Here is a 26,614-nt window from a genome sequence, read left to right on the forward strand (position 1 = left end):
GACCACTTGGGTGGGCTGTGGCAGCCACCACGGTGGGAGTGATGCTGCAGGTAACCTGCAGTCCCTAGGGGGTCCCTCACCTGAGCTCAGGGCTGTGATGGCTCGTGGCCCATCTCATGATGGCTCCACCGCTGCCCGGCAGCAGCGGGGACAAGCGACAGCTGCGGGTGCATCTCCCCGGCAGCGCAGCACGAGCATTGCCATGTCATATCACATTACATTGTACTTTATTGCTCATTGTGTCACAGGAATAATTTAAGTCGCTTTTCTCATCTGGGACTGTAGAAAACCTTGTCTGGCTCTTGAACTAATGAAGCGTCTGGGATCAGTGACTCGAAATGCTTAAAACACTTCAGACCAGCATTTCCTAAATTTAAAAGTCAGATTTGTGCATTTGAAATTGATTTTTCACTTGAAAGCTTACTTTGCTTCTACATATGTGAATGTTAAAATCTCCTGGAGATGTTGAATCCAACCCAAAACATTTTCTTTGAGTCAAGCGACAGCTCAGCCTGAAACTTCTGCTCTCATAAGCACAGAAATCAGCAGTACCTTCCAAGGCCATCCCAAGCCATGGCTTTTTATTTTAGCCAGATGCTTGTGCACACCCGGACTTAACAGGGGCCAGGTGGGCAACGCTCTGCCTGTAGGCACGAGGAAAGGCTTGAACCTGTGGCACAATCCTGTCATCAGCCCCGCAGCGTCCCCTCACCCTGGCAGGTCTCTCCTGCCCTTCTTGTGCTGCCCCTCTGGCTGCTGCCCCCCCCCAGCTGCTGCTGCCTGAGCCCCGCAGCCCCTCATCCACTGCTCTGCACCCCACCAGCAGCCCCCACGCCATGCCATTTGGTGCCATGCCATGCCATGCCATGCCATGCCATGCCATCTCATCCCATCCCATCCCATCCTATCCCATCCCATCCCATCCCATCTCATCTCATCTCATCTCATCTCATCTCATCTCATCTCATCTCATCTCATCTCATCTCATCTCATCTCATCTCAATCTCATCCCATCCATGCCATGCCATGTCATCTCATCTCTTCCCATCCCACCCCATGCCATGCCATGCCATGCCATGCCATGCCATGCCATCCCATCCCATCCCATCCCATCCCATCTATCTCATGCCATGCCATGCTATCATCTCATCCCATGCCATGCCATGCCATGCCATGCCATGCCATGCCATGCCATCCCATCCCATCCCGTCCCATCCCATCCAGTCCCATCGCAGAGGGCCCTGAACCAGCCCCCTGGGTGAGGGCTCATCCCCCCTGCTCTGCTCCCTCCTCTCTTCCCTCACTGTTGGGGTGAGGATTAGACACCTCAGATAGATACAGTGGGGAACACCAGTCCCCAGGACGGGATGCCATGCCGTGGACCCCCTTACTGTCTCACACCCCTGTGGTGCAATCCCCCCTGTCCCGTCCTGTCCCATCCCATCCCGTCCTGTCCCACCAGCTCTGCAGAGCCCAGCCTGCGGCCAGAGCCCCGAGGGGAGCCCGGGGGCCTCCCGGGCACACCGGGGGCCTCACACCTGACCCGCTGCCAAAGAAAATATTTACCCAGCGCTGAAATGAGCTGGGCTGGGTTCCCAGGGCTGGGTGACCCTTGGCGGCCCGCCGGTGCTGGGGACTTGGGGCGAAAAGAGGGGGGGACACACACGTCGGGAAGCCGACTCTCACTGCAAGCCTGAAGCAGCTCCGTGGGGCTGGAGGGGAAGAGTTAAATACCTGCCAGCCCCCTCGGCATCCCCCAGCACATTCCTGACAGAGGGGATCCATATGTGCCTGGCTCTGCCGGTGCCTGGGCGGCTGCGGAGTGCACTGGTGCCGCTGGGGGAGTCTGTGTTTGGTGTGATGTGGGGGTCTTGGAGAGGTGTTGGGGTGTGCGCCCAGACCACCGCCCAGGAGGTCCCCGACATCTGTCTGACTCCAAGCAAAGCAATAGAGTCCTAAGAGCTGCCCCACTGCCCCCAAGAGCAGCCCCAGCCGGCCCCCGACCCCCCGGCAGTCATATCCCCGTCCCCCTCCCACCCTGTTCTTCCAAATCTCCCCTCCCAAAGAAAAATAGTCTCTGTTGACTCAGGTGCCAGCGCTGAGCGTGGCGAAGCTGGGGTTTGGCCGCAGTTTTACAGCCTGTCTTCCAGCGGAGCGGCTATTTATTTTATTTGTCCTTTTCTCTCAGCCTTTCACCCCAGGAAGGTTAAGGTGAGGCTTCGGGGCGAGGGGGAGGGTGGGCTCCAGGGAGATTTGGCCCCATCCTCCAGCGCCGCCACCTCTCCCGCCTGCTTCCTCCAGCTTCCAGCGATGTCCCACTGACAGAAAGACAAAAATTTTGCAGGAGAGGGGAAACAGGGTTTTGTACCCATTCCCGCTGCGGAGATGGATTTGGGGTGCCCTCAGCCAGTGGGGACTGCAGCAAACGGGGGTGGGTGGTGTCCGTGGGGTGGGCTCCTGGCACATCCCTGCCGGCCGGCCGGGGTGGGACGGCTGATTTATGCTGGCTATTCTCGTCAATGTTTTCCTCTCCTCTTCCTCCTGACAGCCCACACCTCAAATTCCTGGGATGCCCCCAGGCAGCCCCTTATCAGTGTGGTATGCCGACCAGCCCACATTCCTCCTGGGCAAGGAGCAAGCTGCCTCCCACATCTCCTCCTTGAGTCACAGCGCCTGTCCCTCCACCAGCCCTGGAAAGCGCAGCTGGACACGCAGTGTGCTCAGATGCCACGCCAGAAGATGTCATGGGGGGAACCCCACGGGGAGAACTTTTTCCCCAAGAAGGTGCTGATCCCCAGGCTGCAGGGACGGCCACCCCTCCCTCCCTGGGCACAGGGCATGGGCTTTGTTGGCACATTGCACACTTTCACTGATTTCCCTGATTTTCTTCATTTGTTTCAGCTTCCCCAGAAGGTTCCCCTTTGCAGATGGCCACCACCCTGGGGGAACTCGTCTCGGGACCTGGAAAGAGGAACTGGATGGGGCTCTGCCCTCGATGCTGCCCACTGCCCACACGGAGGCTGGGGGCAGAGGGCGCCGGAGGCAGGCAGCCTCTGCGTGCCTGGCACCACGCGGGTGGCTGATCCAGCAGGGACAGCCAGCTCTGCCGCTGCCCATGTCATCGATTTGGGGAAGCCTGTGGGTCCCTGTGACTTGGCTGGCTGGGGGTAGGAGGGGTGGAAGCTCTGAGCCAGGGAGGGGATGCTGAGCGAGTGTGGGAGCCACTGCCATCACCTCGTTTCAGACATGTCTGATGGGCTCCTGAGCCTCTGCAGGGCTTGGGGAGCTGGGGGCAAGGTGGGCTGTTGACCCTGAGGACATGGGACAAGACTCCCAGCCTGGTTGTTCTGGAGATGGGTGCAAGTTTCCAACGGCTCTTTGAAAGGGCCTCGACAGGACCCATCGTCCTTGGGCACTGGCAAGCCTGGGCAGGGTCACCAGACTTCAGGAGAGTTCCCCAGCTCTGCTCGCAAGCCCAACCTGACTCCATCCTTCCCCAGACCCCCAGGGGAGAATCCTGCTCGGACCTGGCAGGAGCAGGCTCTGCTCAGGCAGAGCTTGCCACGTTGTGGATCAGGGCCGGCTGCTCTATCCCCAACCTCACACCTTCTGGGTCACGCTGCTGCCCACCACAGGGATGCGTTCGCACCAGGGCTGCAGAGAGAGTCCCTGCAGAGCAAAGGGTCACATCCAGGCATGGCAGCACCCAGAACTTGCTTGGGGAAGGGCAGCGCTCAGCACTGTCCTGTGCAAGGGCACAGCAGAGACGGCATCTGCTCCGGCGAATGCGGTGCAGAGGGACCAAAAGGGAAGCAGAGGCTGAGGAAGCTGATGCAGAATAAGGGCTGGAGCTGGGTCAAGCTGCCTCAGGGCCAGATGGCCACTCTGGCTCTTTGCAGAAGCCCTGGCACCAACCAGCCGGAGCCCAGATGCCATATGGCCGCGTTTGCCTCAGTCAGGGTTTCTTCGCTTGGCACTGCCTCAGGAAACGCAGCTCAGCTCCTTCCCGAACCGAGCTGGTGCCCCCCGCCACAGGCGGGGGTACAGGTTTGGCACAGTCTCCCCTGCACTGGCAGCCCCGCTCCCGGCTCTCTGTCGAGGTCTGGGATCAGTTTTCCAGCAGCACTTCTTGGTGGTGGATGGCATAGCCCGATGGGGCTGTGGGGAGCTGCTGCTCCTGCCCTGCTGGCTCAGCACCCAATCCAGCTGGGTCAAGCCCGGCACGGGGTGGCTGGGGAGGGGACAGCCGGGCGCTGCAGAGCGGCACAAGGTCCTGGAGGGCAGTTTCCCACACTCCCAGTCCACTTACACAAGGTCGAGCGTTGACCCTGAGCCACCAAACCTGAGGGCCAGCTTTGCCTGGTTGTGCAGACGGGCTCGTGCCGCAGCGCCGGGTTCCTTTACTTTAGGTACCGGCACCTGCGGCCAGAGGCGGGATCTGGATCCTGTCCCGAACCGACCAAACAGCAGCTCAGCCCCTGTCTTGAAGGTGATGCTGCAGCCACGCTCAAACCAGGGCAGGTGATTTGCTCCTGGTTGCTCCTTGTGCAGGTTCCTCTGGAGCCTCCTCCTGAAAACCCAAGCGGATGGTGTCCCGGCCTCAGTGCAAACCCCGCAGCTCGGCCAGGCGTCCCCAGCAGCATCTGCATCACCCCTTGTCCTGGCATGGCCTCCGTGCCCAGCTGGGACCCCGCTTTGGGAGGGCTGGCAGAGTCATCTCTCCTCGTTTCGGGCATGCTGCAGTGAAAACCCACTAATTAACAGCGAGAATAAAGTTTCTGGGGGACGGGTTGCCCCAGGGAGGACTTGGGCAGGTGGGACCTCGGCTACAGCCTCTGGGTGGGTGGATAGGGTATGGCCCTGCTCTGGCTCTGGCTCTGGCACAGCACAGTGCCAAGGATGCCCCGAGGGGCTCTGGGGGTGCCAGGAGAGCGATGCTGCTCGGGCTGCAGTGGTGTAAAGGAAATGCATCCCCCGCCACGTCCTTTGTAATCTGGGGTGCTGGGATGCTGCAAAAACCTCCTGTGGGAACCGCCACAGCCCCTGCCCCGCAACAGCCCCGAATTAGTAAAAGGCAAGAAATAGCTGACGAAGTCAGCCACTTCCCAAAAGCAGCGGCAGGCACAAGCCCCTGAACGGGGAAGTGATGCGGTTTTGGGCTCTTCACCCCCCACAGCAGATAAATAGCTCTCCCCGAGCGGTGAGGGGCAGGCGCCGTCCCCGATGCCACAGCTCGGGACCCCACACCACCGCGGGCACAGGCACTCCCAGGTAATGCGGCTGCTCTTGGGGAATGTGGTGGGATGGGGACATGTGGGGCAGAGACTGCCTCTGGGGTTCACCACGCTGGGCTGGGATGAGGTGCCCACATGATGCTGTGAGGGACTGGGGGGGGTGGTGGCACCTCGCCATGGGGTGGATGGCTGTGGAGGTGAAGGCAGATAGTGGTGAGAGCATCTCTGTGGGGTTGAGTCTGGTCTTGTCTTCTGCTGGGGCCAGGGAAGTTGCCCAGACATCTCAGAGGTGCCGGGTCCAGGATCAAGGCTGGGTTTGGAGACAAGGGTGCAGGTCCTTGAGTGACAGATTGGTGAAGCCACGGTGATGGCAGTGAGAGGGTGGTGTGGGACTGCGCAGCCTCCCAGCCCATGCAGAGAGCGCTCTCCTGGCCTCTGGGACCGGGGCAGGACCAGTTCCAGGGTGGGCGCACAGCAGGCAGCGTCGGAGTGGGGCTGGGGTACGGGGCTGCCCCCTTCCCTCCCTGCTGCCAGCGCTGCCCTCGCTGGGTCTCGCAGACAGAGGGGTGGGACAGGCAGCAGGGTGGTGGGCTCCCTGGCCCCAAGGAGCCGTGTGGTGGGCGGGAGCACTGGGGGACAAGAGCAGGGAGTTCCCTTCCACCCCTCGTCCCCGGGGTACGCTCCCTGACCGCCCCGTGGTCCCCATCTCCATCACTCTCTCTGCACCGAAGCAGGGTGGAGGCTGGAGGCACCAACAACAGAAGTTTCCCCTCTTCGTGCTCAGCCCCATTTCCCACGTTTTTATGGCAATAGCTGATTTTTGCCAAAACCTGAAGAAGTGAGAGATCTTCCTTGCCCCGGCTGACACACACGGGAGCCCTTGAGGGGATTTTGCTGGCCGTCCCGCAGATGGGCCGGCGGCAGCTCAGGCTGAGCCTGACTGTGGGTGCAGAGGAGACTAAGTAATCACCAGATAATTGCCTTTCCCCACCCCGTTTTCCAGTGGATGACACCTAAATATTCTTGCCTAGTCAGTATTAGTTGACAGCGCGTAACCTGTGCGGCTCTGATGCGTGCAGCGTGCCCGGCCCAGGCTGCCCATGCGTTGTACATGTGCAAATCTTTTTCTCGAGAAATCTTCGGAAACATTTATTTTAATTTCATTGAGCTAACAAGCGGCAGGGCCCCACCGCGGGCTGCCGTGTTCCCCAGCCGCAGCACGGGGCGGGCGGGGGGAGGGGAGTTGGGGTCCCCATCCTGCGCCGAGGGTCCATGCTGTCCAGAAACCGAAACCACGAGAAGAAACGAAACTCGGTGTCAGTGTGAGCAGGGAGGGGGCTGGGGAGCGGACCCCGGCGCTGAGCCAGCGCTTCCTTCCTCCTTCGCCCCGAGCCCAGCGGCCACCACCGATCCCATGGCTGGGATATTTCTGGCCCATCCATGGTCCTCATCTCCCCCCGGCCCCTGGGCAGCCCTCCAGCCCCACCATGCTGGGAGGGTCGGGGTGGTGGGAACCCCTCACAGGGCTGGTTTCGTTTGCTCTTTGGTTTGGCCAGGAAAAATCCTGGGCAGAACTGAAGCTCTCACGAGCGCTTTGGAGTTTAAAATACCTCCCTAAACCAAATTAGCAGCCAGCAAATTCAAAGCATATGTTGGAAAAGAAGGTGTTAGCAAAGTCGCAAATCATTGTTTGAAGGAGGAAAAGCTTGGCTTGGGGAGTAAAGAGCTGCCTCGTTCAATATGGAAACATTGCTAAGTTGTTTGATAACGATCTAAACTGAAGTGAATCAACTAATTGATTTTCATGATAATGAAAAGAAATTCCAGAAGAAAAATCTGGTTTATGATAGAATATTTTTTTTTAAATTTAAAACTAAATTCATCAGTTTGCTTAGGTCTAGAGCTGCAAAAAGCTATTAAACCTACTAAAAACCCTATTTAAACCCATCCCACCGGAACGTGCATCCAGAGCGATGCCAGTGTTGCTGCGAGCAGGATTTATCCTGCATGGATCAACAACCTGTTGACACGCAACACGTTTCGAGGCTTTTAGCCACCTCTTCTTCTTGTCAGGGTCCCCTCTGCCGAACATCGACCCCGAAAACTGGCCACCTCCCACCCTTGCGGCGTGAGCCTGCCCTGCCTCTGCCCTCAGGGACCCTCAGCAGTGCCTGGGGTGCCGCCATGCGCCTGCCCCGGTGGCTTGTCCTCCTTGCCAGCCTCGTCCCTCCAGGTACGGTACCACCCAGAGATGCCGCCTTCTGCCCCACCAGCATGGTCCGGTCCCTTGCAGGGGCTGGTTGCCCTGTTTTACTCCAGGAGGGATGGGAGCGGGAGTGCTGATGCCCTGTCCCTGCCGGGAGCCATTCATGATACCCGAGGGATGGGCAGGACAGGCTCTGGGGACCCTGAGGCTGGTCCTGGCTCTCCCGTAGGCCATCGCACAGCAGATGCTCTGGGGACATTGCCCACATGGCAGCTCTGCCCGTGCCCCCTCCTCCCGACGGACAGGCGTCCATGGGCAGGGATGGGGCTGGGCTCCGGGATGGGGTGGACATGGGGTAGCAGGGGGATCAGCCAGGGCATGAGAGAAGAGACAAGGAGGCAGAAAGGGGGGCAAGGAAGCAAGCTTTTGGAGAGCCAGGAGGGCAAATATTCCTATTTTCACTAGTTTTTTAGGCCTTTACTTTTCAAACCCAATGGTTGTCTTGTGCTGCCCGAAAGCACCACCCACAGATCCAGCTTTTTCCCATCATTTCCCCCTTCTCCACCTCAGAATTTTCCCCTGGGCTGTTTTGTTCCCCCCCCACCATTCTCCTTTCCCACCTCTCTCCCCCCGAGCCCCTCACTGCCTTCCACAATCCCCTGCGTGTTCAGGAAGTTCAGGAGATGTGGCGTGGTGGCTCCAGTGAGTGCCAGGAGGGGAGCAGGGGGCTGCAGCCTGTGGCGGACCCTGTCATGGCTCACCCCTTGACCACCCCCTTCCTGCTGCCTCCCTTCAACACAGCCCTTGGTTCGTGGGGGGTCACCTACCCTGAGTCCCTGCGGGGCGTCAGCGGCTCCTGCGTGGTGGTTCCCTGCACCCTGAGCTACCCCACCAATGTGGCAGCCAGCGACGGCGTCGTGGCCATCTGGTACAAGGATTACGACAACCAGAGGACACTGGTGTACCACTCGGCAGCCCAGGAGGTGGATGCTCGCTTCAAGGGCCGTGCCCAGCTCCTGGGGGACCCCGCTGCCCACAACTGTACCCTGCTGCTGCGGGGGGTGACGCCGGAGGACAGCGGGCCCTACAGGTTCCGCTTCGAGATCATCAACGGCGACCGGTGGTCGGCGGCGCGGGATGTGATGCTGAGTGTTTCGGGTGGGTATGGTGGTGAGACACCACCCCCCCAACCCCCCTGCCTGCCCACCCCATGCTGACATCCCACCCTCTGCTGTCCATCTCCAGACACCCTCGAGCACCCGAGCACGGCTGCCAGCGAGGAGCAAAATGAGGGACAAACGACCACCTTGGAGTGCTCCACACCCTATGTCTGCCCACCGGGCGATGTTGCCCTGCGCTGGGAGGGCTACAACCCCCAGGTCTCCACGCTGTCTGGCCGGGTCCAGCTGGACACCAGTGGGGTTGGCCACCACCTGACCCTCACCACCTCCTTGTCCTGGAAGGACCACTCCAAAAAGCTGTTCTGCGAAGTTTCTTACGGCTCCAGGAAGGCAACCGGGGAGGTTGTCCTGCGGGTGAGACGTATGTGGGGCAGCTCTGCATGGGGGCTGGTTGAGTGGGGCAGGGGGACAGCATCACCTGTGCCACAGCCGCGCCGCCCAGGTCCTCCTCCTGTCACCCATCATGGCCCCCCTCTGCCTCCATCCTGGTGTCCTTTGCAAAAAGCCAGAGCAGAGTTTCAGCCTTCTCCTCCCTCCCTCTCTTGTTCCCCCATGGTTCTCCATGGCCAGGGCTGGCATCGGTCCCATAAATGCTGCTGAAGTGCCAGCTCCAACTACATGGCACGTCATGGCACCCACTGCTGCGCCCACCCCTCTCTGCTGCTGTGTGTGCTTTGCCCCCTTTCCCTGCTCTCCTCTGAGAGGAGATGCCCTCCCTGTTCCTGCACCGGCTCCTGTGCCTGGGGGAGGCTTTTGCTCCTTTCCCTGCACCAAACCCTCATGAATAAACAGCAGGACGGGCTATGGGCAGCATCCCGTGGGTTCTGCCCAGCCTCACCGCTGCCCACCGTGTCTGTCTGTCCTCGCCGCAGATGCCCCTAAGGACACCCAGGTGTTGGTCAACCCCTCCGCTCAGAACATCCTCATGGGCGACACTGTCTCCCTCACCTGCGAGGTGAGCAGCAGCTACCCCCCTATCTCAGCGTACCGCTGGTACAAGGACGGGGTGGCCGTGGGCAGCGAGCAGATCCTGACCCTCCGGGGCGTTCGCCGCGAGGACTACGGGCAGTACCGCTGCGAAGCCGAGAACGCCGTCGGGGCCAGTGCAGCACCCGCCGTGACGCTCTACGTCATCTGTGAGTGGCAGGGGAGCTCGCCCGAGGCTGGGGCACTGCTGGAGGAGCAGCGGGGCTGTGGGAGTGGGATGGGGTTTACCCAGCGAGTCTGGACTGGGTTGAGCAGGGGCTGGCACTGAGGTGGACAGTACTGGCTGGAGGTCCAGGAGCCAGGGAGTCTGTGGTGGAGGACTGTGATGCCTCCATCGTGTCCTGCCTGTGTCCTTTGTCCTTTGGGGCACAGGGCTGTGGTGAGCCCCAAAGATGGGGCGGGGGGTGGATTTCCAGCCAAGCCCGGGGAGCCGAGCCGGCTGTGAGGCTTTGCTGCCTCTGCTGGGAAGGAGGTTGCCAGAGCTCATGGGGATTTGGAGCCAGGGTGGTCTGTGGGGAGGGGGAGCCAGGGTCCCCCATCAGATCCTGCAGTAGAGACAAGCCCCAGACTACCGCATCAACCCAGGAGCCTGCCCGTGAGGGAGCCCCACAAGGAGCATCTCCCCCCAGCCTGGAGCAGGTGGGGCTGGTCTGCGCCCCCCAGAGACCCCCCAAGCAGATCATGAGAGGTGAAGGACACCGCCTCAACCACCATGAGATTTGGCCCTGGGGCTTTGAGTTAAAGTCAGAACTTGAACCCCAGCTGGCAAGGTTCTGGTGGCAGGGAACAAATCATAGAATCATAGAATGTTTTAGGTTGGAAAGGACCTTGAAGATCATCAGGGGTTCCAACCCCCCTGCCATGGGCAGGGACACCTCCCACTAGACCAGGTTGCTCAAAGCCCCATCCAGCCTGGCCTTGAACACCTCCAGGGATGGGGCATACACAGCCTCTCTGGGCAACCTGTTCCAGTGCCTCACCACCCTCAAAGTGAAAATTTATTTCCTAGTACCTAATCTAAATGTACCTTCTTCCAACTTGAAGACATTCCCCCTCGTCCTATCACTACCCGCCCTTGTAAAAAGCCCTTCCCCAGCTCTCCTGTAGGCCCCCTTTGGGTACTGGAAGGCCACTATAAGGTGTCCCTGGAGCCTTCTCTTCTCCAGGCTGAACACCCCCAAGTCTCTCAGCCTGTCCTCATAGCAGAGGTGCTCCATCCCACTGATCATCTTTGTGGCCCTCCTCTGGACCCGCTCCAACAGGTCCATGTCTTTCCTATGTTGGAGGCTCCAGAGCTGGACGCAGTACTCCAGGTGGGGTCTCACCAGAGTAGAGTAGAGGGGAAGAATCACCTCCCTTGATCCAAACACCTCCCACCTACATCGTCATCCCTGGGGGGCAGAGGGGGTCCTGCCTGTCCCCAGACTCCGTCCTGTGCCACGGGGGGCTCGGCAGGGTAGGTCTGCTCTCCTGCCTCTGAGGCCATCCTGGATGTCTTCCCATCTCCGTCAGCTGCAGAGATCTCGGTGAGCCCCGCGGCCGAGGTGCAGGAGGGGACAGCCACCACCTTGTCCTGTGATGTCCCTGGCAGGGAGGGCCAGGACCTCAACTACACCTGGTACAAGAACAGCGCCTGGCTCAAGGAGGGCACGGCGCACACCCTGCTTTTCCACCACGTGGCTGCCAGTGATGCTGGTTATTACTCCTGCAAGGTGACGAGTGACCGGGGCAGTGACACATCCCAGGCCATCAGCCTGAGCGTGACATGTGAGTGCCCACGGCTCCTGCCAGGGGATGGGGCTGGTGTCCTCACCAGACAAGGGTCACCTCGTGCCAGGGGCTGCACAAACCCCTTGAGTCAAAGCAATGGCTCTGCCCCAAACGCCTTGGGTCCAGTTGAAAGGCGGGTTTTGGTCCTCCTGGGTAGAGGTTGCTATAAATGCAACAATTTCTGGTCACGAGCCGCATTTGACAGTAACGTTAAGCGGTATTTGCGGCAGGAGGGACCCATCCCTTCATTGCAGCATCTCCCACTCCTCCACTCATCTGTTACACACCACAAACCGCTGGGAGGTTACTAACTGAGGAGCCAGCTATGATAATAACAGCTCGGGAGCTTTTGCAAGTCAGGGGAAAAATAAAAGAGCCCTGGGTTTGGCTTTGACATTTCTGTGAGTAAATATAACTCGCTGACGTAAGGGGGAAAGCCGCTCGGAGGAGCAGCTGCGGGGGCTGGGGCTGGACGTGCCCCACGCGCAGCTGTATGGCACCACTGGGACCTCCCGAGCTGCAGCATCCTCTCCTCTCCCGCAGACCCCCCCCGGACCCCCACCATCACCCTCTTCCAGGAGACGCAGGGCGGTAGGCTGGCCATCATCCTCTGCACCGTGGACAGCCACCCACCAGCCGCTGTGGCCCTTTACCGCGACGGCACCTTGCTGGTGGCCAGTGGGTCGCAGGCGGCTCCGCGCCAGCGGCTGGGTGTCACCGCCACCCGCAATGCCCTGCGGCTGGAGATCCGCGACGTGGGGCCGCGGGACAGCGGGGAGTACCGCTGCACGGCCAGCAATGCCTACGGCAACGCCAGCGCCGCCAAGACCTTTGTCGCCCGCGGTGAGTCCTGGCTGGTCCCCGTGCCAGGGGGCTGCCAAGCTCCTGGCCCCGGGTCACGGGTGCTGATGAACCCCCGGGGCTGTTGGGGCTGTTTCTGCAGGGCTGAGGAGGGGGGAACACGCAGCCCTGAGAGCTGTTGGGAGCTGTGTGGCACCAGGGGACATCGGTGTCTTGGGGACCGTGTGGTGGCGGTGCAGCCCTTCCCCACCTTGGGCGGTCAAAGCTGCTTGCAGAGCTGGAGGCGCTCCTGAGTATTGTTCTTCAAAGTGCTGCAAAATCTGTAGCAAAGTTTGTCCAAACTGTTTCTTCCCTGTCCCCGCAAGCCCCCAGTGGCGCATGGCATCTGGGCACGCAGCGGGGACCAGATCCTTCTGCTCCATCCCCTAACCCTCTGCACCTTGTGGCTCCCCCAGCCTTGATGGTTTGGGGTGACAGAGGCAGTGGCAATGGAAAAGGAGGAGAGAAAAGCTCCCCAGAACCATGTCCAAGAGGAGCCTCCCTTAGGATGTCAAAAGAAACCAAAATGGATCTCAGGGGTCAATTCCAGAGAAAATAAACCTGAGTTTGGGTGCCATAGTGGTTAGCTGGGGTCCATTTCAAGCTGGCCAAGATGCCTCTAGCTCAGCTTGTCACCCACCAGCGGGCAGAGGGCACCAAGCCTGTCCTGGGAGCAGTTCACCCGGCTGTACATGGGCACTTGGAGAGAGCAGGTGAAGGCTCAGGAAAGACCCTGCTCTCTCTGCTGGCGGCAGTGAATGGCTCAGGTGAAGACATCCCAGCTCACATCCAGTTTCCCCAGGGAACATCACCCACCAGACGCAGCCACCAACACAATGGGCTCCTGCGAGGGAGGGGGCTGCTCAGGTCCTGCCTTAGAGGGAAGCTGAGCGCGAAGCTTTGGCTGGACGGGGCCAGGGGAAGGGCGAAGGTGTGCGGCAGAGGTTACTCCTCCCTCCCTGACAGGGCTGCCATCCCTCCTCCAGCTACAGACATCCTGGTCCAGCCCTCGGCGGAGGTGCAGGAAGGGGCAGCCGTCACCCTGACCTGCCTGGGGGCTCGGGGTGCGCCAGAGGAGACCCTCTACACCTGGTACAGGAACAGCAAGCGGCTGCGGGAGAGCTCAACCCCGACGCTGCGCTTCCCCTCCATCCGTGGTGAGGACGCAGGCGCTTTCCAGTGCAGGGTCCAGACCAGCAACGGCAGCGACACGTCGGCGGCCGTCCCACTCCGTGTGCTCTGTAAGTGATGCCAGGGGGTATTCCCCCGCTAATGGCCAAGACAGCAAGGGGGGGTCCCGGGTCTGGGCTGGGTGGCCCTGCTGGGAAGCCCCTCTGCTGCTCCCACTCCGAGATTTCCCCCCTTGCTGCCAAACACGGCCAAGGAGCTCTTGGGCAGAAATGCGGAGAGGGCAGGCAAAATTCCCTTTTGCAGGTAGGTCTGTGAATTTGTGGGAGGAGAAATTTGGAGAATGCCAAAATTCATAGAATCATAGAATCTTAGAATGGTTTAGGTTGGAAAGAACCTTGAAGATCATTGAGTTCCAACCCCCCTGCGATAGGCAGGGACACCTCTCACTAGACCAGGTTGCCCAAGGCCATGACCAGCCAAAATTCCCAAGGATCAAAGAGTGTTAAAATGTCCCATAAAATTAAATTCAATTTCTCAGAGCAATAAATGATCCCTGTGAAAAATACATTCTGGTAGGATTTTTCCTTCCAAATATTTTCTGTGCTGTAAAATAAAAATATTCTATGATACCAAACCAGGAAGAGAAAAAAAAAACACTGGGAATTTTCAGTCGAAATGGCATTTTTCTGTAGTTGTGGTAGTAAATGTGCGTCACAACTGGACCCCAGCAGATGCCTGAACCCCTGGGGTCTCTGCAGATCTGCTCCAGGGTTTGGGGTAGGTCTTGGCACCTGCACTCGGACCCTGAGCTCAGGCGAGGTGACAACAGAGGTGCCTGGGGCATGCAGGTCCCTTGCAGAGAGCCAGCAGAAGTGGGACCCCGGGGTCTGGTTGTGGGATGCTGAAGAGCTGCTCAGGTGGCACTGGAAAGCAACAACCCCTCAGGTTTTTGGGGTTCTCCCAACCTCAGGTATCCATAGTATTCTCACCAGAGGTGTTTTAACCCTGCAGTCCCACCGAGGCAACCGGTGATGAGCTCCTTCCTGGAGACCCAGAGCGGGCATCTGGGCATCATCCAGTGCACTGTTGAGAGTGACCCAGAGGCCAACCTGACCCTATGGAGAGGAGAAGAAGTCATAGCCTGCACATGGGGCTGCCCCACAGCCCCCAACCCCAGGGTCCACGCCACCTTCTCCTACAACAGCCTGAAGTTGGAGATCCGGGAGGTGGTGCTGGAGGATGAGGGCACCTACATGTGCCAGGCCAGGAATTTGCAGGGCAATGCCAGCGCAGACATGGACTTCAGGGCTGAGAGTGAGTGTGGTGAAGGGGTGGTGGGCAAGATAGAGCCAGACGGCACACATCTCTGCAGCGCCTGGGAAAATCCTGGGAGAGGGGAGGCTGGGAAGGGAATGCCAGGGAAGGAGACAAGCTCAGGAGATCAAGGGCGATGGTGGCAGAAGGACAGAATGAGCAGAAGTAGGACACATGCCCATGAAATTCAGGGTGTCAAACAGCATCTGTCTCAAAAGAGCTGCCATGCACAAGTCACCCAGTGCCAGGGCGGAGCTTGAGTGGGATTAAAGTGGGGGCTGCTACAGGGTGGGGGTGCCAGCTCCTCCAGCCCCTTCTGGTGGGTTTGGAGGGTTCCCTCGTGGCCAGCGCTAGGGCTCCAGCTCCTGCTGGGGATTCCCCTGCTGACTCCTGTCCATGCAGGACCAGGGATGCTGAGCAAAACGCTGCTGAGAGGGTTCCCATGGGCCCCCTCCTGCCAGCACATCATCCTTCAGCTGGTACCAGCCACCCTATCGCTGGGGTCCTGTGGGTGCTGCTCAGGATTAGCCAGCATTTGCCTTCTCCTGGAATAGACTCAAAGTCGCTTGCCAGCTGGCCGGCCTTGGGAGGGGTTGTTCACCCTAATGCCACTGAGTCGGTGCTGGCCATCCTGGCGGAGCTCATACCGGACCCTCTTTGCCTTCCACCTCTGCCCCTGCCCCTAGCTGCCAGTATCGCAGTGGCTCCATCCTCCCGTGTACTGGAAGGCCACGCCGCCAACTTGACCTGCCGGCTGAGCAGTGACTCCCAGGCTCTGCCCAACTTCACCTGGTACCGAAACGGGGAGCAGCTCTCTGAGGGCTCGGCCGCTTCCCTGGTTATTCGGCAAGTGGCCAGCACGGATGCGGGTCTCTACCACTGCAGAGCCACCACCGACGGCAGCAGCCGGAGCTCCCCCACCATTTCGCTGGACGTGCTGTGTACGTACGGGCTGCAGGGGGACCCTCAGTTGTTGGTGATGATGATGATAATGATTATTATACCAGGGTTTGTAGCTTATGTCCATGCAAGCATGCCCAACTCTGTGCACACTTGCAGCTGTACCCAGGGTTTGGGCAGAGCAGATGTAGGTGCACGTGTGGGTCTTTGAGAATATATCTATGTCCTGGGGCTTCCTCCTGTGGGCGTCCCTCCTTCCATGCCACCACCTACAGCATCTTTACTTTCCTATTGAGCATGCATGCACTCGACATCTGCATGGGTGTATGCGATCATGCGGGTGGAAAGCCTGTATATGTCTGAGGGCCACGGTGTGGTGTAGCTCACCCCGGAAAGCCCATGGGGGTGGCTGCTGTGGGTGGGGAAACTGTGGTCACTCTGGGGATGGTGTGGTCCCCCCTGGTCTGGCAGATATCTTCCCTTCCCCTCCCTCTTCCCTTCCCTTCCCTTCCCTTCCCTTCCCTTCCCTTCCCTTCCCTTCCCTTCCCTTCCCTTCCCTTCCCTTCCCTTCCCTTCCCTTCCCTTCCCTTCCCTTCCCTTCCCTTCCCTTCCCTTCCCTTCCCTTCCCTTCCCTTCCCTTCCCTTCCCTTCCCTTCCCTTCCCTTCCCTTCCCTTCCCTTCCCTTCCCTTCCCTTCCCTTCCCTTCCCTTCCCTTCCCTTCCCTTCCCTTCCCTTCCCTTCCCTTCCCTTCCCTTCCCTTCCCTTCCCTTCCCTTCCCTTCCCTTCCCTTCCCTTCCCTTCCCTTCCCTTCCCTTCCCCATTTGGAAGGCGATGCAGCTTTTTCCCTTTCTTCCCGGGGTCCGGGGGCAGCTGCATCTTTCTGGGGGGGGTCCCATGCACGCCCGCCACTCTCTGCCCTGCGCAGACCCCCCGCGGGACCCCCGCCTGACGGCCTTCCTGGAGACAGAGAGAGGCCGTCTGGCCATCTTCCAGTGCTCGGTGGCCAGCAACCCTCCCGCCCGGCTGGCCCTGCACCGGGGTGAGGAGCTGGTGGCCACCAGTGAGGTGGGCAGCGGCCCCAGCCCAAGGGTCAGCGCCTCGGCTGCCCCCAATGCCCTCCGGGTGGAGATGCGGGAGGTGACGCCAGCGGACGAAGGCAGTTACCGCTGCACCGCCGCCAATGCGTACGGCACCGCCTCGCGCCGCCTGTACTTCCGCGTGCAGAGTGAGTACCATGTGCCCGCACCGTGCTCGGGCCCCGCTGGTGGGGATGGGTGACATTGCGGGGGAGAGGTGACACCAAATGTGACCTTTCCCGTGTGGTCCCTGCCTGCGTGACGCGGTCTGGCAGGGCGAGGGCACGCTGCGGCGCTGTCCCGTGGTGACAGCGGGACAGAGAAATGTCACTGAGCCACCGTGGGCTACGGCCAGGTGACCCAAAGTGACCGAGCTGCGGTGGCTGAGTGTGATCCTGCCCCCGGGCCACAGCAGGGACATCGCTTTGTGCTGAACCGTGTGTGTCAGGCAGAAGCCAGCGCAGGGCGGTGGCCGTCACCCGTTGTTTTGCGGTGTGGTTTGCTCGGCCGCTCCTCCACCCGCTTCCCCAGTGGCTCACCAGTGAGTGGGACGGGGGCATCCCCATCCCTGCTAGGGTGGGTTCCCTGTGCAGGGGTTCAAGTGTGACAAGCTGGGACCCAGTGGTGTCCTCCAGGAGGAGGTTACCTGCAGGAGCATCACCTGTAGGATGCTGTAGGTGGGCATCAGTGCCGAACCAGCACCCAGACCCCCTCACCTCTGCACCCAGACCCTGGAGTGAGGCAGCACCCGAGTTACCCGGGGGGCTGGGGGTTAACGGGAATCCTGGACCGAATTCATTTTTTGGGTTGGGATCTGTCCCTCAGACTGCTGGATCCAAATGTGTCTCCATGGAGGTGTCCACATGGGAGCCGGTGTCTGCACTTCCACCCAGTGCCGCTGGATCCCACCTGGGCTCCGGTTGCCACTCTGGAGGCGCTGGCTCTCACCACTGCCCCCACACTGGGCACCTGTACCCAAACACCGCAGCCCTGGGCACCGCAGGGGATGGAGTTTGGGGGGCGTCAGCTAACGGGGACAGGGAGCAACGTGTTTCCTTAAAAATAAACATCTGGTGCCAGCCCCAGGGCTGCCAGGGACCACCACATCCCCGCTCAGAACAAGAGCACGGAAACGTGCAGCGCAGTGACGCACGCTGTGGAAGGGATGAGGGTTTTGTTTCCATTCCGTGCTGTGTTGGGGATGCTCAGGGACCGGCAGCGCCAAGCTCTGCTGTGGTGCCCTCTGAGCTGGCACCGTCCTCTCTCCAGCTGCCCGAGTCCTCGTCTCACCGTCCGACGAGGTGCGGGAAGGAGACGATGTCTCCCTGACGTGCCAAGTGGTGGGAGAGCCACAGGACGACACCGTCTACTCCTGGTACAAGAACAGTGAATGGCTCCAGGAGAGCCCCGACAATGTCCTTGCGCTCCCCCATGTCACCAGTGCTGCCACCGGCTCCTACCACTGCCGAGCCCGCAGCCCCGCGGGGACCAGCGTGTCCCCAGCTGTCGCCCTACGCATCTCCTGTGAGTGGGACCCTCCTGGGAATCGAGGTGGAGGGGGGAGTAGGGGGCCAGGGGTGGGATGGTGCTGGGGATGGGATGGTGCTGGGGTGGGAGGATGCTGGGGGTGGGAGGATTCCGGGGTGGGATGATGTCGGGGTGGGATGGCGCCAGGAGTGTGATGGTGCTGGGGGTGGGATGGTGTCAGGGATGGGATGGTGTTGGGGATAGGATGATGCTGGGAGTGGGATGGTGCCAGGGGTGGGATACTGCTGGGGATGGGATGATGCTGGGGATGGGATGGGATGGGATGCTGAGAAAGGCCGTTTGGCCATGCAGGGCTATGGCTGGCATGTAGGGGGTGCCTTGCACAACCCTCGCTGCTGGCACTGTCCCCAAACAATGTGTCCCAAGCACAGGACTTGACCCAGAGCTCTGCACACTTTGTAGTAAAACATCCTCTGCCCTTAGAAAATGCCAAAGAGTTAAAAGTTGAAAGTTTATGGGAGTATATCTCCTCGATAAACCCTTAGTCTGAATAAAATCCACCCTGGTCGGTCACATCCCCATTCAAGCAGAACTTTCCAATGAGAAGCGGTGTGGCCACCATGTGTCTCACCTGCCTGCCGTGTTGCATAAAAAGGGGGAAAAAATGCAAGAACAAATATTTTGGTTCTGTGAAAACAACATGTTTCAATCAACCTGAAATTACCCAAATTTTTCAAGACTTCAGTTAGGATAAATGTTGTCTGTCTGCGATGGAGGGGAAAATTCCGGAAAGAGAAAGTCTGGCTTACGCTTTTGCTGCATGTATGGGCTGCTGCCCCGGTGCTGGCTGAGAGGTGCCAGGAGCCACCACAAACACCTTAGGGTGTCTGGGAAGCCTGGGGAGGATGATGCCACCCAGGACCTGAGGGGGACATGAGACCTCCTGGGCCAGAGCCCAGGCAACCCGGTCTTAGTGGGCTCTGGGTACAGATTCAGGGTTTGCTCACCCTCTGTGTAACATCTGGCCTGGGCAGATCCTCCACGGGCGCCGGTGGTGACCTCCTTCCTAGAGACTCCCGAGGGGCAGCGCGGCATCTTGCAGTGCACAGTGGACAGCAGCCCGCGGGCAGAGCTGGCTCTCTTCAAGGACCAGACATTGGTGGCCTCCACGGCGCTGCCCCAGCCCACCTCCCCGCCGCGGCTCAGCATCACCTTGGCCTTCAACGTGCTGCGGGTCAGCATCCGCCCCGTGCTGCTGGAGGACGAGGGGAAGTACGTGTGCTCCGCCAGCAACACCTATGGCAATGCCAGCACCGTGGTGAACTTCACGGCGAGCAGTGAGTGCGGGGCTGGCGCTGCCGCCGGGGACGGGCAGGGGATGGAGATGGGCTGGAGCAGCAGGGAGGGTGGTGGAGGCAGGGGGTTATGGTGAAGAGGTGACGGCAAGCACTGCTGGAGGATGATTGTGGAGAAGGAAGGGGAGAGAAGCTGGGGTAGGATGGACAGCACAGAAACAGAGGAGAAACAGAGGAAGATGTGTGTTTATGGGGATGGAGCATATTCCTAGAGAGCTGCATGTATCCCCCCGCATGCCATGAAGGAACTGCAGCTCCTTCTTGGAGGTGATGCAAAGGGCTGGCTTTGCCATATCCATCCATGACACCATCCCGGCTGTGCTTGCAGAGCCAGCATCACCCCAGGCTGTCCTACGGCCACCGCAGGGGCCAGGAGGGGTTGGCAGGGAGGGGGCTGAGGCATCATCATCATTTCTTCTCTGGAATGATGGGAAAAGAGCCCCAAGCTGAAGTACCAGGCGGGACCAAGTCTCCCACCAAGCTTCCCACCACCCTCCTGCCCAGGTGCCCCTCCATCACCTCTTGCCTACCTTAATCTCCCCAAGCATCACCGCCTTCCCCTTCCACCGCAGCTGCCAAGGTCTGGATCTCCCCCTCCCCGGACGTCCGAGAAGGCGATGCTGTCAACCTGACCTGTGCGGTTGAGAGCAGCAGCGGGGAAGTGCTGAGCTACACATGGTACAAGAACAAGGTCTGGTTCAGCAGCGGCTCAGCACCGGTCCTCACCTTCCCCAGCATCACTGCCACCGACGCCGCCTCCTACCACTGTGCGGTGCAGACCCCAGCACGGACCCGCAGCTCTGCCCCCACCACCCTCAACGTCCTCTGTGAGTCCCCATGGGCCGGGGGCTTCACACCATGGGGGGAGGTCTCCTGTGTCCACCTGGGGCAGGGACCCAGCCGCGCCGCAGTGAGGTCCCTGGGGTGTCACTTGTCCCTTGGCCGGTCCCCTTGGCTGGGAACCCTCCTGGGGGCATGGTCTGTAGGGTGTTAGGGGTAGTGGGGCTTCCCTTAGTGTTTGGGGAGCTCAATAAAAATTAGCCTTTGTCCCAGGTGATAACTAAGCTGAGCTTCATACCCCCATCCTGTGTCAGACCCCCGGCAAACAGACCTGCCCGAACAGCCCCACGTCGTCTGCAGAAGGTTTCAGTGAAGCTTCTCAAAGCGCCCCAAGTTTGTCCTTATGCTTTGCATCAAACTGAAATAGAAAAATCTTTGGCTTTCGGGAAACATTGCAGGATTTTTTTTTTTTCCCTGATTTGGAAAATGAAAACCAGACTTTGTTTAAAAAAAAACATGCAAAAAAAAAATAGTTACAAGTCAGAATGTAAGGTTTTTATTCCTTTTTATTAGAAAAAGACGGCTTTAACTTATAAATCTGCTGTGAGGCGTGAGTGTTGAGGAGCACTCCTGGAAATGTCCTCCAGAGAGCCTGAGACCCCAGCAACAAATCTATTGCTTCTCTCCCTCCTCCTGATTTTGGATGGACGCTGCAAAAAATAATATCTTGGCATTAACGGGCCTGAGCTTCACCCACAGTTGTGCTGGTTTTGCACAAGCCTCGCTGTTGGGGTTTGCCATGCACTGATGCGTGAAGGGTATTTTTTATCAAGTCCAGGGTGCACGAGGAGCACCGAGCAGGGACAGGTCACATGCCCTGCCATGCTCCCACAACCTGGCCAGTGTGGCTGGAGCTGCAGGTTTAGAAATGAGCTCAACAAATGACCCTGTGCCATGTTTTGAGTGTCGGTTTGGTTCAAAGGGACCGCAGATACTGAGGAAAGAGGCAGCGCTGCCTGAGCAGGTCCTACGTTGCAGGTGACGGAGCATCACCGCCCCAGCTCACAGCCCAGACCGTGAGAGCATCCGACCCGACCTGAGCATGGCAGGCTGGGGATGCTCTGACTCACCGAGATGCTGCTGATCCTACAGCCCACCTCTTCCACCCCATCCCCTCCTTTCCTTCCTGCAGACCCCCCCAGGAACCTGCAGATGAAGGCCTTCGTGGAGAGCGGTGAGGGGATGGCAGTCATCATCCTCTGCACTGTGGAGAGCAACCCCCTATCCAAGATCACTCTGCTCAAGGGGGGGCAGCTGGTGGCCTCCAGCCCCCCTGTGGGAGGTGACCACCCCAGGCAGAGCAGCCGCATCTCCCCCACTCCCAACGTGCTGAGACTGGAGCTCCGGGAAGCCTCTGAGGAGGATGAGGGCGAGTACGAGTGCCAGGCACGCAGCCTCCTCGGCAGCACACGTGCATCCCTGCCCCTCCGTGTGCAAGGTGAGTCCGGCTTCACCACGGGATGGGCGGAACAAGGAGCTTCTGGCTGGGGACCCTCGAGTGGGCTGGTGTGGGCATTGAGGGGTATGGCCCAAATAAGCGTTGCTATCGGGAAGCAGAGCATCGGGGGGGGGGGGCGTGTGGGGGTGTGGGGGGTGTGTCAGGAAAGGTGTGGGGCTAGTGAAAGGGCAGTGAGGTGCTGCTGCCCACTTGGGTGGGCACCCACCCCACGCATGCACCCCGCCGAAGAGGGATGAGGGGGGGGGGGGCTTTGGAGCCGGGAAAGGTTTTCCCCAGCTGCAGCCGAGGAAGGCAAACTGTGCGGCAGTGAGGGCCAGCTCGGCTTCGCTCTCCCCAGCCCTCAGGGTGGTGGTGCGACCCTCTGCCGAGGTGCCCGAGGGGACCGACGTGACACTGACCTGCCGGGATGCGGTGGCCCTCCCGGGCACCGTCTACAGCTGGTACAAGAACGGGCGGTGGGTGGCGGAGGGGCTCGATGCCTCCCTCCCCCTGCCCGGTACCCGCCGCACGGATGCGGGAGCCTACGCCTGCCAGGCGGGGAGGGGGCTGCGCCGCCGCCGGACCCCCCCCGCCGCCCTGAGGGTGCTCTGTGAGTGAGGGGCGGCTGCATTGCCCGGGGGGAGTGGGGGGTGGGTGGGTGGGATGGAGGAGGAGGGTGGCAGACACCGGGTCCTAAGGGGCAAAGGGAGCCCAGGGTAGCCCGGGAGGGATGGATATCGCTGTGGCGGGGCCGCGGTTGGGAGGACGGTCTATGTCGCCACCTGGTGATATCCCGCGACAGCCCGCCGCCGGCCGGGCAGCCCAACCCCCGGCCCGGGGGTGGGGGGGGCTGTCCCAGGTACTCCTTAGCCTCGCATCGCCCCCCTTCCCCCCCCCGTCCCTTCGGCCAGCAGCTAACCTGTCACCCCCCAAACCCCACTGGCTTGTTCCGTGCCACCAGATCTGTTGTTTTCGGGGGGGTTGGGAAAATCTGTCCTTACTGTTGTAGATGCACCCCAGGAGCCTTCCTTCATCTCCTTGGTGGAGCCCCGGGGGGGGCGGCAGGCCGTCCTGCTCTGCACCGTCGACAGCTTCCCACCCTCCGACATCACCCTGAGCCGGGGTCCCGGCCACATGCCCCTGGCCTCCACGCAGGGCTCGGCAGACCCACGTGTCACTGTCCAGGTGGCCCCCAACTCCCTGCGGGTGGGGATGGGGGGGCTGGAGCTGTGGGATGCAGGGCTCTACATCTGCTCGGCCAACAACAGCTACGGCACTGCATCTTCGTCCCTGCGCCTGGACGTGGGAGGTGAGGGCAGCCCCGAGCCATGGTCACTGTGAACCCCGTGTCGGGGTCCTGGTGGGCCTTCCCATGGGACTGTGGGTTTCAGAAGCCTTTCGGGGGGGGGGGGGGGGGGGGTTGAGGATGGTGTTGTCCTGTGCAAACCCAAGCCATGGGCACCCCCTGACTCTTTGAACTCCCTCCTCCTCCTCCTCCTCCTCCTCAGGGGTCACAGTCACAGTTGAGCCCTCGCCAGAAGTCCCTGAAGGCACCACAGCCACCATGACCTGCTCGGCCATCCCTTGGGTGGGGGAAGAGGCCAACTACACGTGGTACAAGAACAGCCGGTGGCTGCAGGAGGGACCTGCTGGCTCCCTCATCCTCACCCGTGTCTCCAGCACCGACACCGGCTCCTACCACTGCCGGGCGAGCGGGACGAGGGGCAGCGCCGCCTCAGCCACACTCAGCTTCAGCGTGCTCTGTGAGTGTCCCCCAGCCCCACGGGGACCAGCCAAGGGGCAGGATGGGGCGTAGAGCCCCTGACACTCCGGGTGCATCCAGCTCAGCATCACACGTGTCCCGTCCGCATGGTCCTGCTGCGGTGAGGGGGCCTTCCTCCTCTTCTTCCTCCTCCTCCCCCAGCCCTGCTCCTCTCCCTTTGGACCCGGGGAAGAGGACGTCAGGGTTTTGTCTAGCAGTGGCTGCAGATACTCCTTGGAAGTCACATTTGGAGCCAAGATGCTCGGAGCCGGGGGAGGCTCTCCAGCTGGTGGGGGAAAGCGAAGGGCTGGAGAGGGTGTGAAACTGCTGGTCGCGGGCTGGGTGGGCTGGAGCTGATCCAGACTGGAGGAGGGATGCGTTAAGCAGCAATTGACGAGCGTTTGGGCCAGCGTGGGAGGGGGTCCCACGCCATGGCCCACCGCCAGCCCCATCTCCCCATCACGCAGACCCTCCCCGAGACGTCTCCATCAGCACTTTCCTGGAGAACCGCAGCGGGCGGGTGGGCATCGTGCTGTGCACAGCTGACAGCCACCCGGCTTCCACCATCTCCCTGTACCGCCGTGGCCAGCTCCTGGCCTCCAGCCTGGCTGCAGCCACCATGCCGGGGGTCCGTGTCTCCCCCTCCCACAATGCCCTCCGGGTGGAGCTGGGGGCCATGGGGCCAGAGGACTCGGGGGAGTACACCTGCGTGGCCAGCAACCCCCTGGGCAACGCCACGGCCGGCGCCTACTTTGACACACACAGTGAGTGGGGCTGCCTCCCCCCTGGGCTGCTGTGCCGGAGGCAGTGGGGGGTCTGCGGGGAATGGGGAACTGTGCCAGAAAGGTGATTTCAGAGTAGCAGAAGTGGGGTGGAATCCGCCATGAGTCTTTAGGTGGATGGGAAAAGAGAGAAGGTTTTACTGGGAGAATTAGGTATTTCCTTTCAAGGAGATTTTCTCCCAAAGCATCCCAGGGTGGTTTCTATGAAAGGGTTAAAAAAGCCCACAGAAACAGAAAATTGAGTTGAATGCTGCAGAATGATCAAAGAAATGAGGAGGAATTGGCTTGGGTTCAACAAAGGGCAAAACACAATGCTGCTGCTCGTGTCACTGTGCCAAGTGACTCCCCCTGCCCTGCCTGCTCCCTGCCTGTCCCCAGGTGCTGGCAAGGGATGGGACACCGTCCAGCCTGCGGTGACACATAGAAACATGCCTTGGTACAGGGGACAGGCAGCCAGGAGCACCTGGTGTCCTTGCCTGGTCCCAGCAGGCTCCCGGTGGGGTGCCATGCCACCCTGTGACACCCCGCCCCCAGTGTGTCCTCGACCCACTGACTAGCTGTCCCCAGCCCTGGGGACCTGGCAGTGGTGCCGAGGGGTGTCCCCCGTCTGCAGCCGGCTGTCACAGCCACCTCCCTAGGGTCCCTTTCACCCCTCATGGGGAACCCCAAGACCTGGGAGGGTCCCATGTACACTGACCCCACACCAGGGCCGTGCTGCGGCTGCAGCCATGGGGAAAAGGGCCAGGGGGTGGGCTCCATCCCTGCCGGGCTCCTTGAGCCCCCTCCGGTCTCCCTGAGCTGGCAGCCCTGGTGCTGGCAGGGATCTGCCCTGGCTCCCCTCTGCCTGCAGCTCTCACCCACCTTCTGGCCTTCACCGTCCTGGCCGGGCTGCTCATGGCTGTGATCTTTGTGGCTGCCCTGGTGCTCCTGGCTGTGAAGCTGTGGCCCAGGTAACGTCCCTGGCTGGGATGGGGAGTTGGGGGGACAGGGACCCCTGGCTGAGCTGGCCCATGGGGGGAAGCAGGAGTGGCAGGTTCCTATCCTCCCATCCAGGATGAGGAAGTTTTGGGACTGCTCCGGTGCTGAGGACACCTTCGAGCTGAGGAGCAAACAGGAGCAGGTGCAGGTAGGGACCTCGGTGGGGCCAGCTTTGAGGACCTCCCCCACCCTGAGCTCGGGGGGGTCCCCACGGAGGGTCCATGGGGTGCGCTGTGCTGCAGAGCATCTCAGTGTGGGGCTGGGGGATGCGGGTCCAGGCTCACACACTGGCCAGGATCTAGCCCAGCCACATGCTGCCACCGCAGCCTTGGTGTCTCATTGCCAGAGCCAGGGAAAGGGCAGGAGGGGCAGAGCATCGTGAGGACCAAAATTACCCCTTGCAGGCTCATCCCAGAGGGGCTTCACAGCGCACGTGGGTGCTGGCCCCTCTGGGAGATGGTCTGGCTGTTCCCCTGGCCCCGAAGGCCTCACTGTGGGCAGGGTTTCCCCAATTAGCCCCCAACCTTTTCCAGGTGGATGGAGCATCTTAAGCCGGTGGCTCTTTGGCCCAGGAGCAACTGTAGCAGCTGGTGCTGGAAGCGCACAGCCCCATCCTGGCTGGATCCAGGCAGCCCGCACCGTCACTCCCCATCCCCAGGGAGGCAGAGCCACAGCTGGGCTGGCAGCCACCACCCTGGGGACAACCCAGCCCTGTCTCCATCCCCTCCCCGCCCCCTCTGTCCCTCTCCTGCCCTGCTGTGCCCCTTGTGTCTCCCCACTGTGGATGTTGTTCTCATGCCGGGCAGTCTGTGCTCGCTGCCACGTGTGGTGCGCCACATGTGCCAGGCACCAGCAAGCTGTGATGGCTCAGAGCTGCTGTCCAGCAGCAAAATCCCAGGAAAAAATAATCTCCCAGTGGCGGTGCAAGCCTGGGTGTAGCCTCTCCTTCGCCACCGTCCTCCTGTGTCCCCCCCCCTCTTCCAAAGCCACCACCCCAGGGTGCTGCCTGTGCGGTGCTCTGCAGCCCCTGTGTCAGGCATCCCCTTTTGCTATTCCTCTGAATAAAACCCGGAGCAACATGCAGCCTGTGTCTCTTGGGATGAGCTGGGAAGGATTTTATTGCCCTGCTTTGGGGTGTGGAGAGCCAGGAGGAACCAGGCAGCTGTGGGACTGGGCAGGGGCTGATTCTCCTGGAGACTCCCCCATGTTGGTGTGTGATTCCTTCCCTGCTCTCCCCTCCGCGTTATCCCCCAAAGCTGGTCTGCGGCCACTGCGGAGCGATGGCTCGGTCCGAGGACAGGGCTGTGGGGCAGGTGGGAGATGGGGGACGTG

General features: G+C 60.7%; 1 protein-coding gene across 1 annotated transcript; it reads left to right on the forward strand.

Annotated features, from left to right (window-relative positions):
* Positions 1–5,410: 5,410 nt before the first annotated feature.
* Positions 5,411–26,349, forward strand: SIGLEC1 (sialic acid binding Ig like lectin 1; the record flags this gene model as incomplete). Its single annotated transcript, XM_082483078.1, has 22 exons — positions 5,411–5,461; positions 7,308–7,467; positions 8,242–8,598; positions 8,686–8,982; positions 9,494–9,757; positions 11,121–11,375; positions 11,922–12,221; positions 13,205–13,459; positions 14,361–14,663; positions 15,350–15,604; positions 16,489–16,788; positions 17,909–18,163; positions 19,162–19,464; positions 20,055–20,309; positions 21,455–21,760; positions 22,119–22,370; positions 22,770–23,069; positions 23,269–23,523; positions 23,990–24,286; positions 25,155–25,254; positions 25,358–25,430; positions 25,816–26,349. The coding sequence occupies 22 exons, from the start codon at positions 5,411–5,413 to the stop codon at positions 25,831–25,833; spliced, it is 5,211 nt and encodes a 1,736-aa protein (XP_082339204.1). The 3' UTR covers positions 25,834–26,349.
* Between the last annotated feature and the right edge of the window lie 265 nt (positions 26,350–26,614).

Source organism: Vanellus vanellus (assembly GCF_965231255.1).
Source record: "Vanellus vanellus genome assembly, chromosome: 4".
Classification (NCBI taxonomy): domain Eukaryota; kingdom Metazoa; phylum Chordata; class Aves; order Charadriiformes; family Charadriidae; genus Vanellus; species Vanellus vanellus.